This window comes from Helianthus annuus, chromosome 9 (genome assembly GCF_002127325.2).
Source record: "Helianthus annuus cultivar XRQ/B chromosome 9, HanXRQr2.0-SUNRISE, whole genome shotgun sequence".
In the NCBI taxonomy this organism is placed as follows: Eukaryota; Viridiplantae; Streptophyta; class Magnoliopsida; order Asterales; family Asteraceae; genus Helianthus; species Helianthus annuus.
Genome location: NC_035441.2, coordinates 1,918,998 through 1,932,341, shown reverse-complemented (window position 1 = coordinate 1,932,341; position 13,344 = coordinate 1,918,998). Strand labels below are relative to the sequence as shown.

Here is a 13,344-nt window from a genome sequence, read left to right as displayed (position 1 = left end):
CATCATCTTGGTAATCCGATCGAACGAGCTGATCGATCGGACAGCATTATTGTTAAAAGAAAGTTTGAAGATTCACAAGATTCCTATTCGATCGAACAGCTGATCGATCGAACAACATTTGTCTAACCGATCGAGCGAGCTACTCGATCGAACGCACTACTCGATCGAATACTCTGTTCGATCCAAGTGTTAGTGTTAAGTGTTTTCAAGAAGTGAAAATTTTTCTAAGTGTTTGTCTGATTTTACAGGAACATTCAAAATGGATGATATATTCACAAATCCTTTTAGTGATATGTATGGTTTCACTGTAAGCTCAGGAGGTTCAGGAAATTCAGGAAATGATGATTCTACATCAAACAATACCAACACAAATCAAATCAAAGAGAAAAAGAAGGAGGCATGGGAATCAGAAAGCGCGTTTGGAACTTTTAACCGTCCTCCAAAGTTAATGGCTATTGAAGATTATACAAGATGGGCAATAAAGTTTGAGGAATGGCTGATGGCATTTGCTTTCCCAAGCTGGAAAAGCATGAAAAATGGATATGCTGCGGGTAAAACCAATGGTGAAGTGTTAAGAAGCAATGAAGAGATTGATTTATTCGTTGCTGAGAAGAAATGTGTAGCACTACTATTTCAATCTGTCAGGGAAGATATTATTTCACTAATCAGCTACACCAACGCCAAAGATTTGTGGGATAAACTGGGAAAGAAATGTCTGGGCAGTAAAGAAATATTAAAGAACAAAACTAAACTACTAAAAAAGGAGTTTGATATGTTCAGTTGTTTCAAAAATGAGTCAGTCTGCAAGATGATCGAACGGTTTGGTCATCTTAAATTGGAACTTGCACGTCATGATATCAATTATCCTGAAGAGGAGATAGTTGATAAACTGTTCGATTCTTTACCAGATGAAATGGACTGGAGGTACTATGCTTTGATGTTGAAAAACACCATTCCGCCAGCAGAACTAAAACCAGATGTAGTGATTGAACGACTGGAGAGCCATGAGCTAGAATTGAAGAAAACGTACAAAGTCAATCATTCATATCAACAAAATCCAGAACTATACTATCCCAAAAGTTTGATGCCCAAAGCTTCATCACCGAAAACCGCATTTTCTGCCGAAAACATATCTCCAGCTCCTAAAGAAAATCAAAGCAACTCAAACAAAGAAAGTCACAGTGGATATCATAGTGGTTCTACTTCTATTTCTACTGCCTCGACAAATCGTTCTGATTCAAAGTTCTCATGTAATATTGCTGTTGATCTAAAGAATGCGCAAAACTTTGATGAAGAATCTGTGAAGCAACAGATGGTGTTTCTAGCATCTGTGCTAGAATCATATGAGGGGCTGATTGCTGGAAAAATTGGGAATACTAATCTGACAAAAGAAGACTATGATCAGATAGATCCCGAAGAGATGGAGTTAATTGATATCCAATGGGCAATGGCGAGTGCAGTGCGTCGTGCACAACGCTTTATGGAGATAACGGGTAGAAAAACAATCGGCGGTCCGTCAACAAAGCTAGGATTTGATAAATCAAAGGTGAAGTGTTTCAAATGCAAACAGAAAGGCCACTTCAAACGAGAATGCCGAAATGCATATGTTGAAGAATCTGAGAATCCATTCAATGATGACTACTACAAGAAAGCTATCTATCATCAGAATAAGTCCGAACCGCCAAGAATAAAGCAATCTGAAGACAACAAAGGAAAATCTAGAGCCTTGGCAGTGATTTACGATGATGAAGGATATGATTGGAGTAAGGAAGTATTACCTGAAGATGATGCTATTGGTTATGCTTTTATGGCGAGTCATAATGAACCGATTCAATGGAAAGATAATCGTACAGAAGAACAGAAGTACGAATATCGAAAAATGGTTGCTGAAGCAAAGATCATCCGACTCTCAGGTGTTTATCAGGAAGCAAAACTTGCAAACCGATGGGATCCAGATAGAGAGTGTTATTTGGATGAATATGGTAACATTGCTGTCGACGACAAGAAGATAGACATTGAAGCCATTATCCAAGAATACAAAGAAGAGGATGAGTACTGGCAACACAAATGGTGGGGTACACCAACATCGAAAATGATCGAGGAAGAAAGAGAGAAAGAGAGAAAAGAAAAGGAGAAGAAAGAAGAACCTGTGACAATTGACACCGGGTTGATCAACACTGCACAGGAGATGACAGCTGAAAATTTGAGAGAAATGGCTGATAAAGTGCTTGCTGCCAAAGCACTTGAGGTAGATTCTACTCCTAATTCTGAGTCAAAGAAACAGGTCAGTCAAAGTAAATCATCAACTGTGTCAGGTAACAAAAACAATTGCAATGCTGATTGCAAAAGTTGTAATAAACAATGCAACTTTTGTACAACAGTCACATACCTCAATGGGGAGAAAATCAAGAATCTGACAAATAATGTTAGAAAACTTGAAAGTCATATTCTTGATTGTGACAAAGAGTCAAAAGAATCAGCTGAACGAATAAAAGAATTAAAAACTGAAAACCAGAAAATTAAAGCTGATCATGACAAAATTTTTCTTGAAAGCAGAAATGTTGTTGAAAAATTTGAAAAATTGAAAAATGTTGTTAAAGAAAGTGATGATAGAAATGGAAAAACAACTAAGGAAAACGAGCATTTAAGAGCTGTTTTGAGATTAAAAGAGGAATCAATCAACAAACAACTGGATGAGATTGCCAAATTAAAACTGAAGGTTCAAGAAAGTGAAATTGAAAATGAAAGAATCCAGTTAAAATTAAACAGCTATAGCTCAGCTAGCTTTGTTTTGCAGCACATAGTTCCCAAACCCATAGGGAAAAACAAAGCTGGTGAGGACGTGTTTTCGGATGGAACGGGTGTAGGGTTTCACAAAGTTCCACCTCCAATCTTAGACAACTACACGAAAAAGCAGTCTAGTTTGGTGGAAATTGAAGAAGAAAATGGTGTTACACTCCCTGAGAATATTGATGTCACGTTCACGTCTTCCAATGACGAGGGTGTCCAAAATGATGTGGTGAAAAGTGTGGTGGATAATGTGCTTAAACCAGATTGTGACACTTCTGAGGAGGATGGTTGTTTTCTAGACAAATACATTCCGAAACAGAAATCCAAAAGCAACTTACATGATGAATCTGATCTTGTCATGTACAAGATGTCAGGATCGGATAAGTTGTTTTCGGATTCCGAGTTTCCATTAGAGAATGTGAATCTGAACAAATTGGCCAAAGTTTTTAAATTGATTGAAGTCGAGTTGTCAACAGTAAACACTAGAAAGGTCGAAAAGGTTCATAACAGGAAAACTGACTATACATCACGTGGTTATAATAATAACAACAGAAATTGGTCAGGTGGTTATCGGGGGGGGGGGGGGGGGGGGTAGATCATATCAGAAAAGATTTGATCAAAATAAAAAGTATGTCAAAAAGAAAACATTTGTGAACAGCTCAAGTTCACTTGCTGAGGAAGAATAGAAAATTTTTTCAAAATCTAACAAAGAATTTTTTGAGAAGAAAGCCTCACAAATTCAGTCTGAAGGCACAAGTCAAGTAGTTGATACTCGTACTTGCTTTAAATGTGATCAAATTGGTCATATTGCACGAAAGTGTACTTTTGTAAAACCTAAGACTGAAATTGTGAAGGTTCAGCAAAGAAAAGATGACAAAAAGGGAAAAGCACCGATGTATGTTGAGAAGAAAGTTGTTCAAACTAACAACTTGAAAGAAAAATCTAAACCCGTAAAGAAAGTAGTACCTAAACAAGAAAAATTTTACAAGCGGGTTGCAGAAACTCAACAAGTGTGGAAACCAAAAGTTGTGTCAAAAATTGATAAGAAGGTCTCAATTTCTGAGGTGAAAAATGCTGAAGAATCAATTACAATTGATTATGATGCAAATTTTCCACCTCTTAATTCAAAGAATTTCAAAATTCAAATTGCAAAAGTCACGGTTGTCCCTAAGGCTGGTGAGGCCTGGGTGGACACCATGTTTGACTAAACAATTTGATTTGCCGGAGCTTCCTGGATTGCGAAGCATGAATCGGCATCTTTCTTGAAAGTTGTTTAAATGATGATTTTTATGTGCAGAATCTTCCACAACTAGTATCCAGATGGATTATGGATAGTGGAGCATTAAGACATATGACAGGAAAGACCGCATTACTATATGATGTAAATAACATAAATGGTGGTTATGTGGGCTTTGCGGGAAATCAAGGTGGAAGGATCATAGGTGAAGGAACATTATCGAACGGGGTTATAACGTTTGAAAGAGTCAATTACATTGCTGAGCTGGAGAATAATCTGCTTAGTATCTCACAGATCTGTGACAGAAAGTACACGACTCACTTCACTGACAAAGAATGTTTGATCTTAAAACCTGGATTTGTGATACCCGAAGAATGGATCATCATGAGAGCACCAAGGGTAAATGATCTATATGTGCTAGATATGAGTGTTGCTACAACTACCACAGGTAAAGCTCATTGTTTTGTATCGAAAGCAACAGAGAAAGAATCTCGTTTATGGCACAGAAAAATGGGGCATATCCATCTAAGGAAAATGAACCATTTAGTGCATAACGATTTAGTGCTGGGTGTAAATATTAAAGGATTCCATCTGGAAGGGGAATGCATAAGCTGCGTCAGAGGCAAACAAAAGAAAAAGTCTCATCCCTCAAAACAAGTCAATTCAGTTTCAAGACCATTGGAACGACTTCATATGGATTTGTTTGGTCCAGTGAATGTCAAAACCATAACAGGAGATTCCTACTGCCTAGTCGTGACTGATGATTATTCCAGATTTTCATGGGTAATGTTCCTGAAAACAAAAGACGAAACCTTTAATAGCCTAGTGGTGTTGTTCAAGAAGATTGAGAACCTGTACCAAAGACCGATATGTAGAATTCGAAGTGACAATGGTGCGGAGTTCAAAAACAGTAAGATGGAGGAATATTGTGATGAAAAAGGTATATTGCATGAGTTCAGTGCTCCATACACTCCTCAACAAAATGGAGTTGCAGAACGCAAAAACCGGACGCTAATCGAGACAGCCAGAACGATGCTTGCAGATTCCAAGTTACCAATAAATTTCTGGGGAGAAGCTGTTTCGGCTGCATGCTATACACTCAACAGAGTTCTTACTGTGAAAAGATTCAACAAGACATGTTTTGAGCTGATCAATAAACGCAAACCAAATCTGAAGTATCTAGAGCCGTTTGGGTCACCATGCACGGTTATAGAGCCTAATGGGAAGTTTGGTACAAAGAGCTTTGAAGGAATCTTTGTTGGATACTCAGGTCTTACACGGAGAGTCTTTGTTCCAAGTGAGAAGCGTATTATTGAAGCAGCTAATGTTGAATGTCAGGGATATACTATGCCACCTCAAAATCCTGGTGATTCATGGCGTTACAACTATGACAGACTTTGGGGATCGTTTGACATGAGAGAAGAATCTGAAGAGGAAGAAGATTTCTTTGATGAGCTGGATGTTTTTCGAGAATATGAATCTTCGCTCAGATTTCCAGTAGAATATACGAGAAGATCTAGTGAAACATCAAATGACAATGAAGCAGGTCCTAGCAATACTGGTGATCATGAGGATGAAGTTGCTCCTGGTAATCAGTCAGTGGTAAATGATAATCAAGAAGCTGAAAATATGCCAGTGTTTGATGATAGTGATTCAGACCTTGAGGGGGAGCAAATCCAGGTATTAAGTCAAACAAACCAAGTCAGTGAGCAGGATGCTGAACAGAATGTTACAAATCTAGAAGGAAATGTAGATGTTCCAGACGAAGTGATGCCTCGAACTCTTTCATATCATCCAGAGGAACAGATTATAGGAGATTTGCAATCAGGAGTTCGCACCAGACGTCAACTTGATCAGGGCCTTTCAAGTTTTTATTCTTCAGTAAAGTCTTTACAAGATGAATTCTCACTGTGTTGTTTTATTTCGCAGATAGAACCTCGCACATACAAAGAGGCACTTACTGAGGATTCCTGGGTCAACGCGATGCAGGAAGAATTGAATCAATTTGAAAAGTTGAATGTTTGGAAGCTGGTGGATCTACCTGAAGGTCATCGGAAAATAAATACCAAATGGGTGTTTAAGTGTAAGAGGGACGACAGAGGAGTAGTAGTCAGAAACAAAGCTCGGCTCGTCGTTCAAGGTTTCAGTCAACAGGAGGGAATTGATTTTACAGAGGTATACGCTCCTGTAGCAAGACTTGAAGCTATCAGGATCTTTCTAGCATTTGCATCATGGAAGAATTTCAAAGTATATCAGCTTGATGTAAAGTCGGCCTTTCTATATGGCAAAGTGAAAGAGGAAGTATATGTGGGACAGTCGCCGGGGTTTGTCGATCCACATCACTCAAACAAAGTGTATCTTTTGGATAAAGCTTTATATGGCTTGCACCAGGCCCCGAGAGCCTGGTATGAGACTTTGTCTCAACATTTGCTAGCCAATAACTTCGTCCGGGGAACAATTGATGCTACTCTCTTCACAAAAATTGTCGACGGTCACTTACTGATAGTTCAGATTTATGTGGATGACATAATTTTCGGGTCAACCAACGAAAACTTGTGCAAAGATTTTGAGCAAGTGATGAAGCAGAAATTCGAAATGTCGTCAATGGGGGAAATGAAATTCTTTTTAGGATTACAAGTTGATCAGCTTCCTGAAGGAATTTTCATACACCAGACGAAGTATGTCCATGATATTCTAGAGAAATTCGGAATGTCAGACTCTTCATCTGCTGCAACCCCACTAGCAACAAATCATGGGATTCACCCAGATCTCACCGGAGACAGGGCAGACGAAAGATTATATCGATCCATGATTGGTTCCTTGATGTATCTAACTGCTTCTCGGCCTGACATTATGTACCCAACATGCCTCGCAGCAAGATTTCAATCTAACCCTAGAGCATCGCACTTGATAATTGTGAAAAGGATACTACGTTACCTGAAGGGAACTCCATCGTTGGGGTTATGGTATCCTAGAAAAGGCGATTTCACACTCGAGGGGTATTCCGACTCGGATTTCGGATGCTGCAAACAAAATGCTAAATCAACAACTGCAGGATGCCAGTTCTTTGGACCCCGCTTGGTCACCTGGCAGTGTAAGAAACAAACATCTGTTGCGCTATCCACATGTGAAGCAGAATATGTATCTGCAAGCAGCTGCTGTTCTCAAATCCTGTGGATACAGCAACAAATGCGCGATTACGGTTTGCAGTTTCTTAACACTCCTATTTTTGTTGATAATGAGGCTGCAATTAACATAACTAAAAATCCGGTACATCACGCTAAAACAAAACATATAGAAATTCGTCATCACTTTATTCGCGACTGCTTCGAGAAAAAGTTGATACGAATTGAGAAAATCCACACTGATGAGCAAAAAGCTGATCTACATACCAAAGCTTTTGACAGAAATCGTTTTAAATATCTTTTAAAACTAAATGGTATGATGCTCTTTTCAGTGGTGGATGGAATTGTAAGCGTTGATGCAGAAACCACTGTGGATGATGATGATAAACAATCTGCAATGGTTTGTCGTCTTTTTACATGTTTTGGTCTTTAGGGGGAGATAGAAATATTTGTAAATATATTCTTTTAGAAAAGCCAAAAACAGTAAAAATTCAAAAACCCAAAAACATGATAAAATTCAAAAAGCCAAAAACATGATAAAATTCTCAAAATATCAAAAACAATAGAAAATGAAAAAGAGTTAGTGTATAAAGGGAAAATGATAGTACATTAGTGTGACAGTTATCGTATGCTAAAGATTTGTAAAGTATAAAGATTTAAACAGATTACTGATGATATGAGGATAAATTTTAAACACATTTAGTAGATTTATTCGGGATACAAACATAAATATATAAACTTGCAAGATTTGTGGGGAACACTACTTGGATATATAGGTAACCCCTGAAATTTCGTTTGAAAGATTTCATATTCTAAAATACTAGGTGTTTCTACTAAAATGATGTCTGGGGTATTATTTAGGGACTTCTGCTGAACGGTAGTTCTGACCTAGTCCCTGGATAATGCTTTGCAGTAAATGCTTGAAACATAGCATTCTAGCCCTCAGTGATTAGACAATAAAATTGATAATCATCTGTTGTAGCTGAAAAGATCCTCTAAAGGGGACACACTGCTAAGTCGAAACTGATATCTCTCTGCTGAACGGAAGTTCTGACCTGAGATCCCTCAGTTCTCGCATTCCCTAAATTATGTACAGATATCATCTTAGTATATTCATCTGTAGATTAGAATGTTGGAATACTGGATACGGGAGTATATTCAAGAGGTGGGACACATGATATTGCTAAGTTCTTAAAACATCTAAGTCATATCCTGAATATTTTGAAAATTGTGTTGAAAATTTTAAATCTATCCAAGTAAAATGTTTAATTCTGAATATGAATTAAAGCTTAACGGTACTGATAACTGATCTGATAAACTAATATGATTCCCTAACACGCTCGTCAAAAAGATGTTTGTAAATAAGATTTACTTTCATTCCTGTTAATATTTCAGTCTTCTTTTGATCTATTTCATGCATTGAAAATACAAAAATTTATTTTACATTTCTACTTTATTTTAGACAAACCAAGGTAGTAAGTGTATCATCAGATTCACTTACTGATGCAATGCAAATGCAGAGAGTTGATCCTGTACTGAAAAGACGGGTTGGGAGCTAATCACAAACAGAGAGTTTTGAAATATCAAAATACAAGTTCATTAGTTTGTAACTTGTAAATTTTCAAGAAAAATCATTGAAAAACAATCAGTGTGTTTTGCTTCAGGTCAACCAAGGTCATTAAATTGAACTTGGTAGACGAATTAAGTTTCTAGGGTCATTAACTTGGACCTAGATGCTTAAATGGATTTCTCATTCACTGATAAAATATGAAAAGGTTCAAAATTCTTAAAAGGTTCAAAATGAGAAAAAGGGTCAAAAGCTAATCGAGTAAAGAGTTCATGATCTTTGGATCGAACAGCTAGCCGATCGGCTAGGCTAGCCGATCGACCAGGCCAATCGATCAGGTCATACCTATAAATAGGCAGTCAAGGCTTCTAGAAAACTTTTTCATTTCCGATCGAACAGACTGCTATCTGCTACTCGATTCATTGTTCTTGAAGACTCTTGATTCCTTTTTCATTTCAAATTTGTGTTGTTGGCTTACTCATCATCACAAATGGTAAAGGTATGTCATTCAATCTTTGAATCAGTGATTTCATTCATGATCTCAACTGTTTGATGTTCTTCATTGAGTCGAATATAAAAATCAAGATTAGGAAAGATTAAGAAAGAGTTAGATGATTCTGAGAATAGGGTTTTGATCGGAATTGCATGATCTACAAGATTACCGGTTTAGTTTTTGAAATATCTTGATTAAATCTGATAGATCTAAGATTCCTCATTGCGTCAGTCGGAACTTCAGATGATGATTTGAACATGTTTTAGGTTGATTTAGGAGAAAATAAAAACAGGGTTTTGATGTCGACATCATGAAGAATAATGATCTGTGTTCAATTTTGAGATATCTGTTAGGTTGTTCTTCATGATTATTTGAATGTTCTTCATGATGAAGATGTTGCTAGCCGATCGGCTAGACCAGCCGATCGAACAGCATCATGTTTTCATTTATGAGTTATGTTTGAATCTTTAGTTTATCTGCTTTGAAATGTGTGCCATGATATGCTTTGTCATTGTTTAAAGTGTTAGTGTGAATCTGTAGTGTGTTGTTCTTGTTTAGCCATTTGCTAGCCGATCGGCTAGACTAGCCGATCGAACAGCAAATGCTAACCGATCGAACAGCAAAATGCTAGTCGATCAAACAAGCATTACATTATCTCATATATGCATGACTATCTTGGTTAATCTTTCGAGTAGTAAAATGCTAGTCGTTCGAACAGCATTCTGCTAGCCGATCGAACAGTATTTTACTAGCCGATCGAACAGCTTTATGCTAGTCGATCGAACAGCATTCTGCTAGCCGATCGAACAGTATTTTACTAGCCGATCGAACAGCTTTATGCTAGTCGATCGAACAGCATTTTGCTAACCGTTTGCATATCCCATTGCTAACCGATCGAACAGAGATTTGTTAGTCGATCGAATAGCAACTTGCTAACCGATCGAATAGCATTATTCTAGCCGTTCAAGTAGCATTGTTTGATGTCCTTAGATATCTTGCATAGTCTTTTGCTAATCGTTTGAATAAGTATTTGCTAGCCGATCGAGTAGACCACTCGATCGATCAGACCAATCGATCGAACAACAAAGGTTCTTTCAACACATCATTCCTATTCGATCGAACAGCAAATACTATTCGATCGAACAAGCCATTCGATTCACTGTTCTATCACTCTAAATGTTTCAAGTGTTAGAAATTTTTTTTAAAATTATGACAAGTATAAGTCTCTATATCTAATGGTTAAACATTTTCACAGGGACGAGGAAAAGACACTAACAAAGGACACAATGTTCCATGTGCAATTGATGCTGTATCTACAATAGGAACAGAAGCAGAAAAAATGGCTGAGTGCTTAAGAAAAAGCAGAATTGCTAAGGCATTGTCTGATACAACAATAGTTTATGAATCTCATGTTAGAAGATTCTGGGACACTGCAAGGTTTGAAGAAAAGGATAATACAATTCATGCAGTAGTCAAAAAGAAAGATGAAAACAACAAGGATATTGATGTTGAAGTAGTGTTTGGAGTAGAGGACATAAGAAGGGTTCTTGATTTACAAGATTCTGACAATGATCCGACGATCATGTCAGAACGTCTTGCTAAAGGGCTATGGTGTAGATTGGGTTTTACTTCACACATCAACGGAAAAATGTTCAAAAGGAATTTCTCAAGACAATACAGATACTTAATGCATTGCTTAGTGCACTCCCTATCTCACAGAAAGGGAGCTTATGATGAGGTATCTGACTACATAATGAACATTGTTGTAAGTCTTGTGCTGAACAGGAAATACAATATTTCACAAGTGATCTTTGAGTTTTTAAAAGAAAATTGTTTAGCTGGGAAAGACAAATACATTATGTATCCAAGATTCATAATGATGATCTTGGATGACAAAGTTAAGGATTTGCCAAAGGATAAGGATGATATTATGGCAATGGGCGAAGTGAATAAGACTACTATTCTGAGAATCACTAAGGAGAAGGATGCTAAAACAAAAGAGTTGATCTGTGCATTAAAAGATGAAGCATACGTAGCTCCTGAAAATGATAGATGGAGACATGATAATAGTGATTCAGACAATGAAGACAATAAGATGAATGATATGATTGAAAAGAAAACCAGATGGTGGTGTATCAAAGATGGAAAGAGAAAGAGAACACCAAAGTCGACCCCTGTGGTTGTAATTAAAGAAACAGCAAAGGGTATAGTGATAGGGGGAGCTATATGATTCTTAGATTATGTTCTGAAAATTGTTACTAATTCTGTTTTAAATGATTGTTTTTGCAGGGTCTTCTGAAGAACCTCAAAGAAAGCTAATTGATGAACCTGTCATAGAACCGAGGGATGTGATTGATCAAGGTGCTGGTTTAGAAGAGACTTTGGAAAGCTATTTTAGAAAGCATGAAGAAGCTGAACAAGCACAAGCTCGAAAGACAGTTGTTCAAGAAGAGGAAGCTCAAGAGAGCTCTAGTAATGAAGATTCAGAAGAAACTTTATCTGAATCTGAACTGGTCAAAGAGACAGTGGGAAAAGGAAAGGTACAACTGAAGAAAAGACCTTTAAAGAAAAGAAAGAATTCTGAAGATGAAGATTCACCGTACAATCCTGAAGATTCCCAGAAAAACAGAAAGAAAAGAAAAGCTGCTCGCACCGGTGATATTCCAAGAGTGGTTAGAGCAAAGAAGCAGAATGCTGAATCACAAAAAGAGAGGGAAGGCAAGAAGAAACAGGACACTGCTGAAACTAGTCCTGTAGTTGAGATACCAAAAGAAGTTCCATCCACCGAAATTCCAAAGGAAACACGAGCTTCAAATGATGATTATGTGGAGATCACCGAAATCAAATCTGCTAAACAAACATCTGATTGTCATGGTATTCCAGAATCATCACAACGAAAGACAGATTATTTCAGCTTAGATTTTGATAGCTTTGGTGGAGCTACTGGAGATTTCTTTAAAGATATGCCAGATAGTGAAGGTGACTTATTTCATGATCAAAAGATGAAAGAATTGGAGGAAAAGGTTAAAGCCTTGGAAAAAGAGAAGGAAGAAAACGAAGCTGTGCAAATAAAGTTGAAGGAAATGATTGATGAGTTGGAGAAACGGCACGAAGACGTAATGGATGCAGTGCTTACAAAAGATGAGAAATTGAAAGAAATGAAGGAAGATATAAAAGATAATGCAGAACTTATTAGTGCACTTACTGATGAAATTGCTGCGTTGAACGCCAAAGTCAAAGACTTGCAGAATATCAATCAGACTTTGAATCAACTCATAAATGAGATGAGTGAAGCTTCGACAAATGAAATGAAGGCAATGAAGCTAGAGATGGAAGCTATGAGAGCCGATAAGGTGATGAAAGATAAGCAACTTGAAATGCTTACGGCTGTGATTGAAGCACATCTGAAGGTGAACATCCACGAGGCTTTTGATCAAGTTGACATTATCAAGGCAAATGAAAGAAGGCAAGAAAGAGAAAGACAGCTTGCTGAAGAAGCTAACCTGAAAAATAAAGGTATAGCAGAAGAAGTTGAAGTTGTTGGATCTTCACAAAATCAACTTGAGGTAGGTGGATCATCTTCTCAACCAGAAATTGAAATGCTGGATGCTCAAGATGTTACAGTGAATGATGAAGAAATTGGTGGATAACAGAGGGAAGACATAAGAGAAGACAAATGTTAGCTGAACGAGAAGAGAAGAGAAAACAAAAGGCACGAGATAGAAGACGCAACAGGAAGTAATCAAGACTTTGCTGGAAGGGACTACAGCTACATCCGAGGGGGAGTCTGTTAGTACATAAACGTCTGTAGCTTCCGTCAGCTTAAAGTCTTTATTTTGTTAAAGTTGTATAGTTTAATGTATAAGGCGTCAGAATACAGGGTTTGTTTTGTAAAAGTGCTACCTTGTAAGCCGATCGGCTGGCCTAGCCGATCGGACAGCCTAACCGATCGAACAGCTGTTCGATCGGGTGGCCCAACCGATCGGTTAGCCTAACCGATCGGACAGCACTTAGCTTATTCTGACTTGCCTATAAATAGAAGTTTTGTCAGCTCATTTAGGACTTTTTGAATCTGCTTGTAACCTAGAGAGCTGAAGTCTGTGATCAACTGGAACTTGTATCTTGTCATATA

At 37.6% G+C, this 13,344-nt stretch overlaps 2 protein-coding genes across 2 annotated transcripts; both read left to right on the top strand.

Annotated features, from left to right (window-relative positions):
- Window positions 1-259: 259 nt before the first annotated feature.
- LOC118482023 lies at window positions 260-11,050 on the top strand. The gene is made up of 7 exons (XM_035977443.1): window positions 260-1,459; window positions 1,571-2,284; window positions 3,645-3,839; window positions 4,088-4,475; window positions 7,485-7,552; window positions 10,468-10,950; window positions 11,039-11,050. Exons 1-7 carry the CDS (start codon window positions 260-262, stop codon window positions 11,048-11,050), a joined length of 3,060 nt encoding a protein of 1,019 aa, XP_035833336.1.
- A 565-nt stretch (window positions 11,051-11,615) lies between these two features.
- Window positions 11,616-12,862, top strand: LOC118482022 (uncharacterized protein C713.09-like). Its single transcript, XM_035977442.1, has 2 exons — window positions 11,616-11,752; window positions 11,842-12,862. Exons 1-2 carry the CDS (start codon window positions 11,616-11,618, stop codon window positions 12,860-12,862), a joined length of 1,158 nt encoding a protein of 385 aa, XP_035833335.1.
- Window positions 12,863-13,344: the final 482 nt, after the last annotated feature.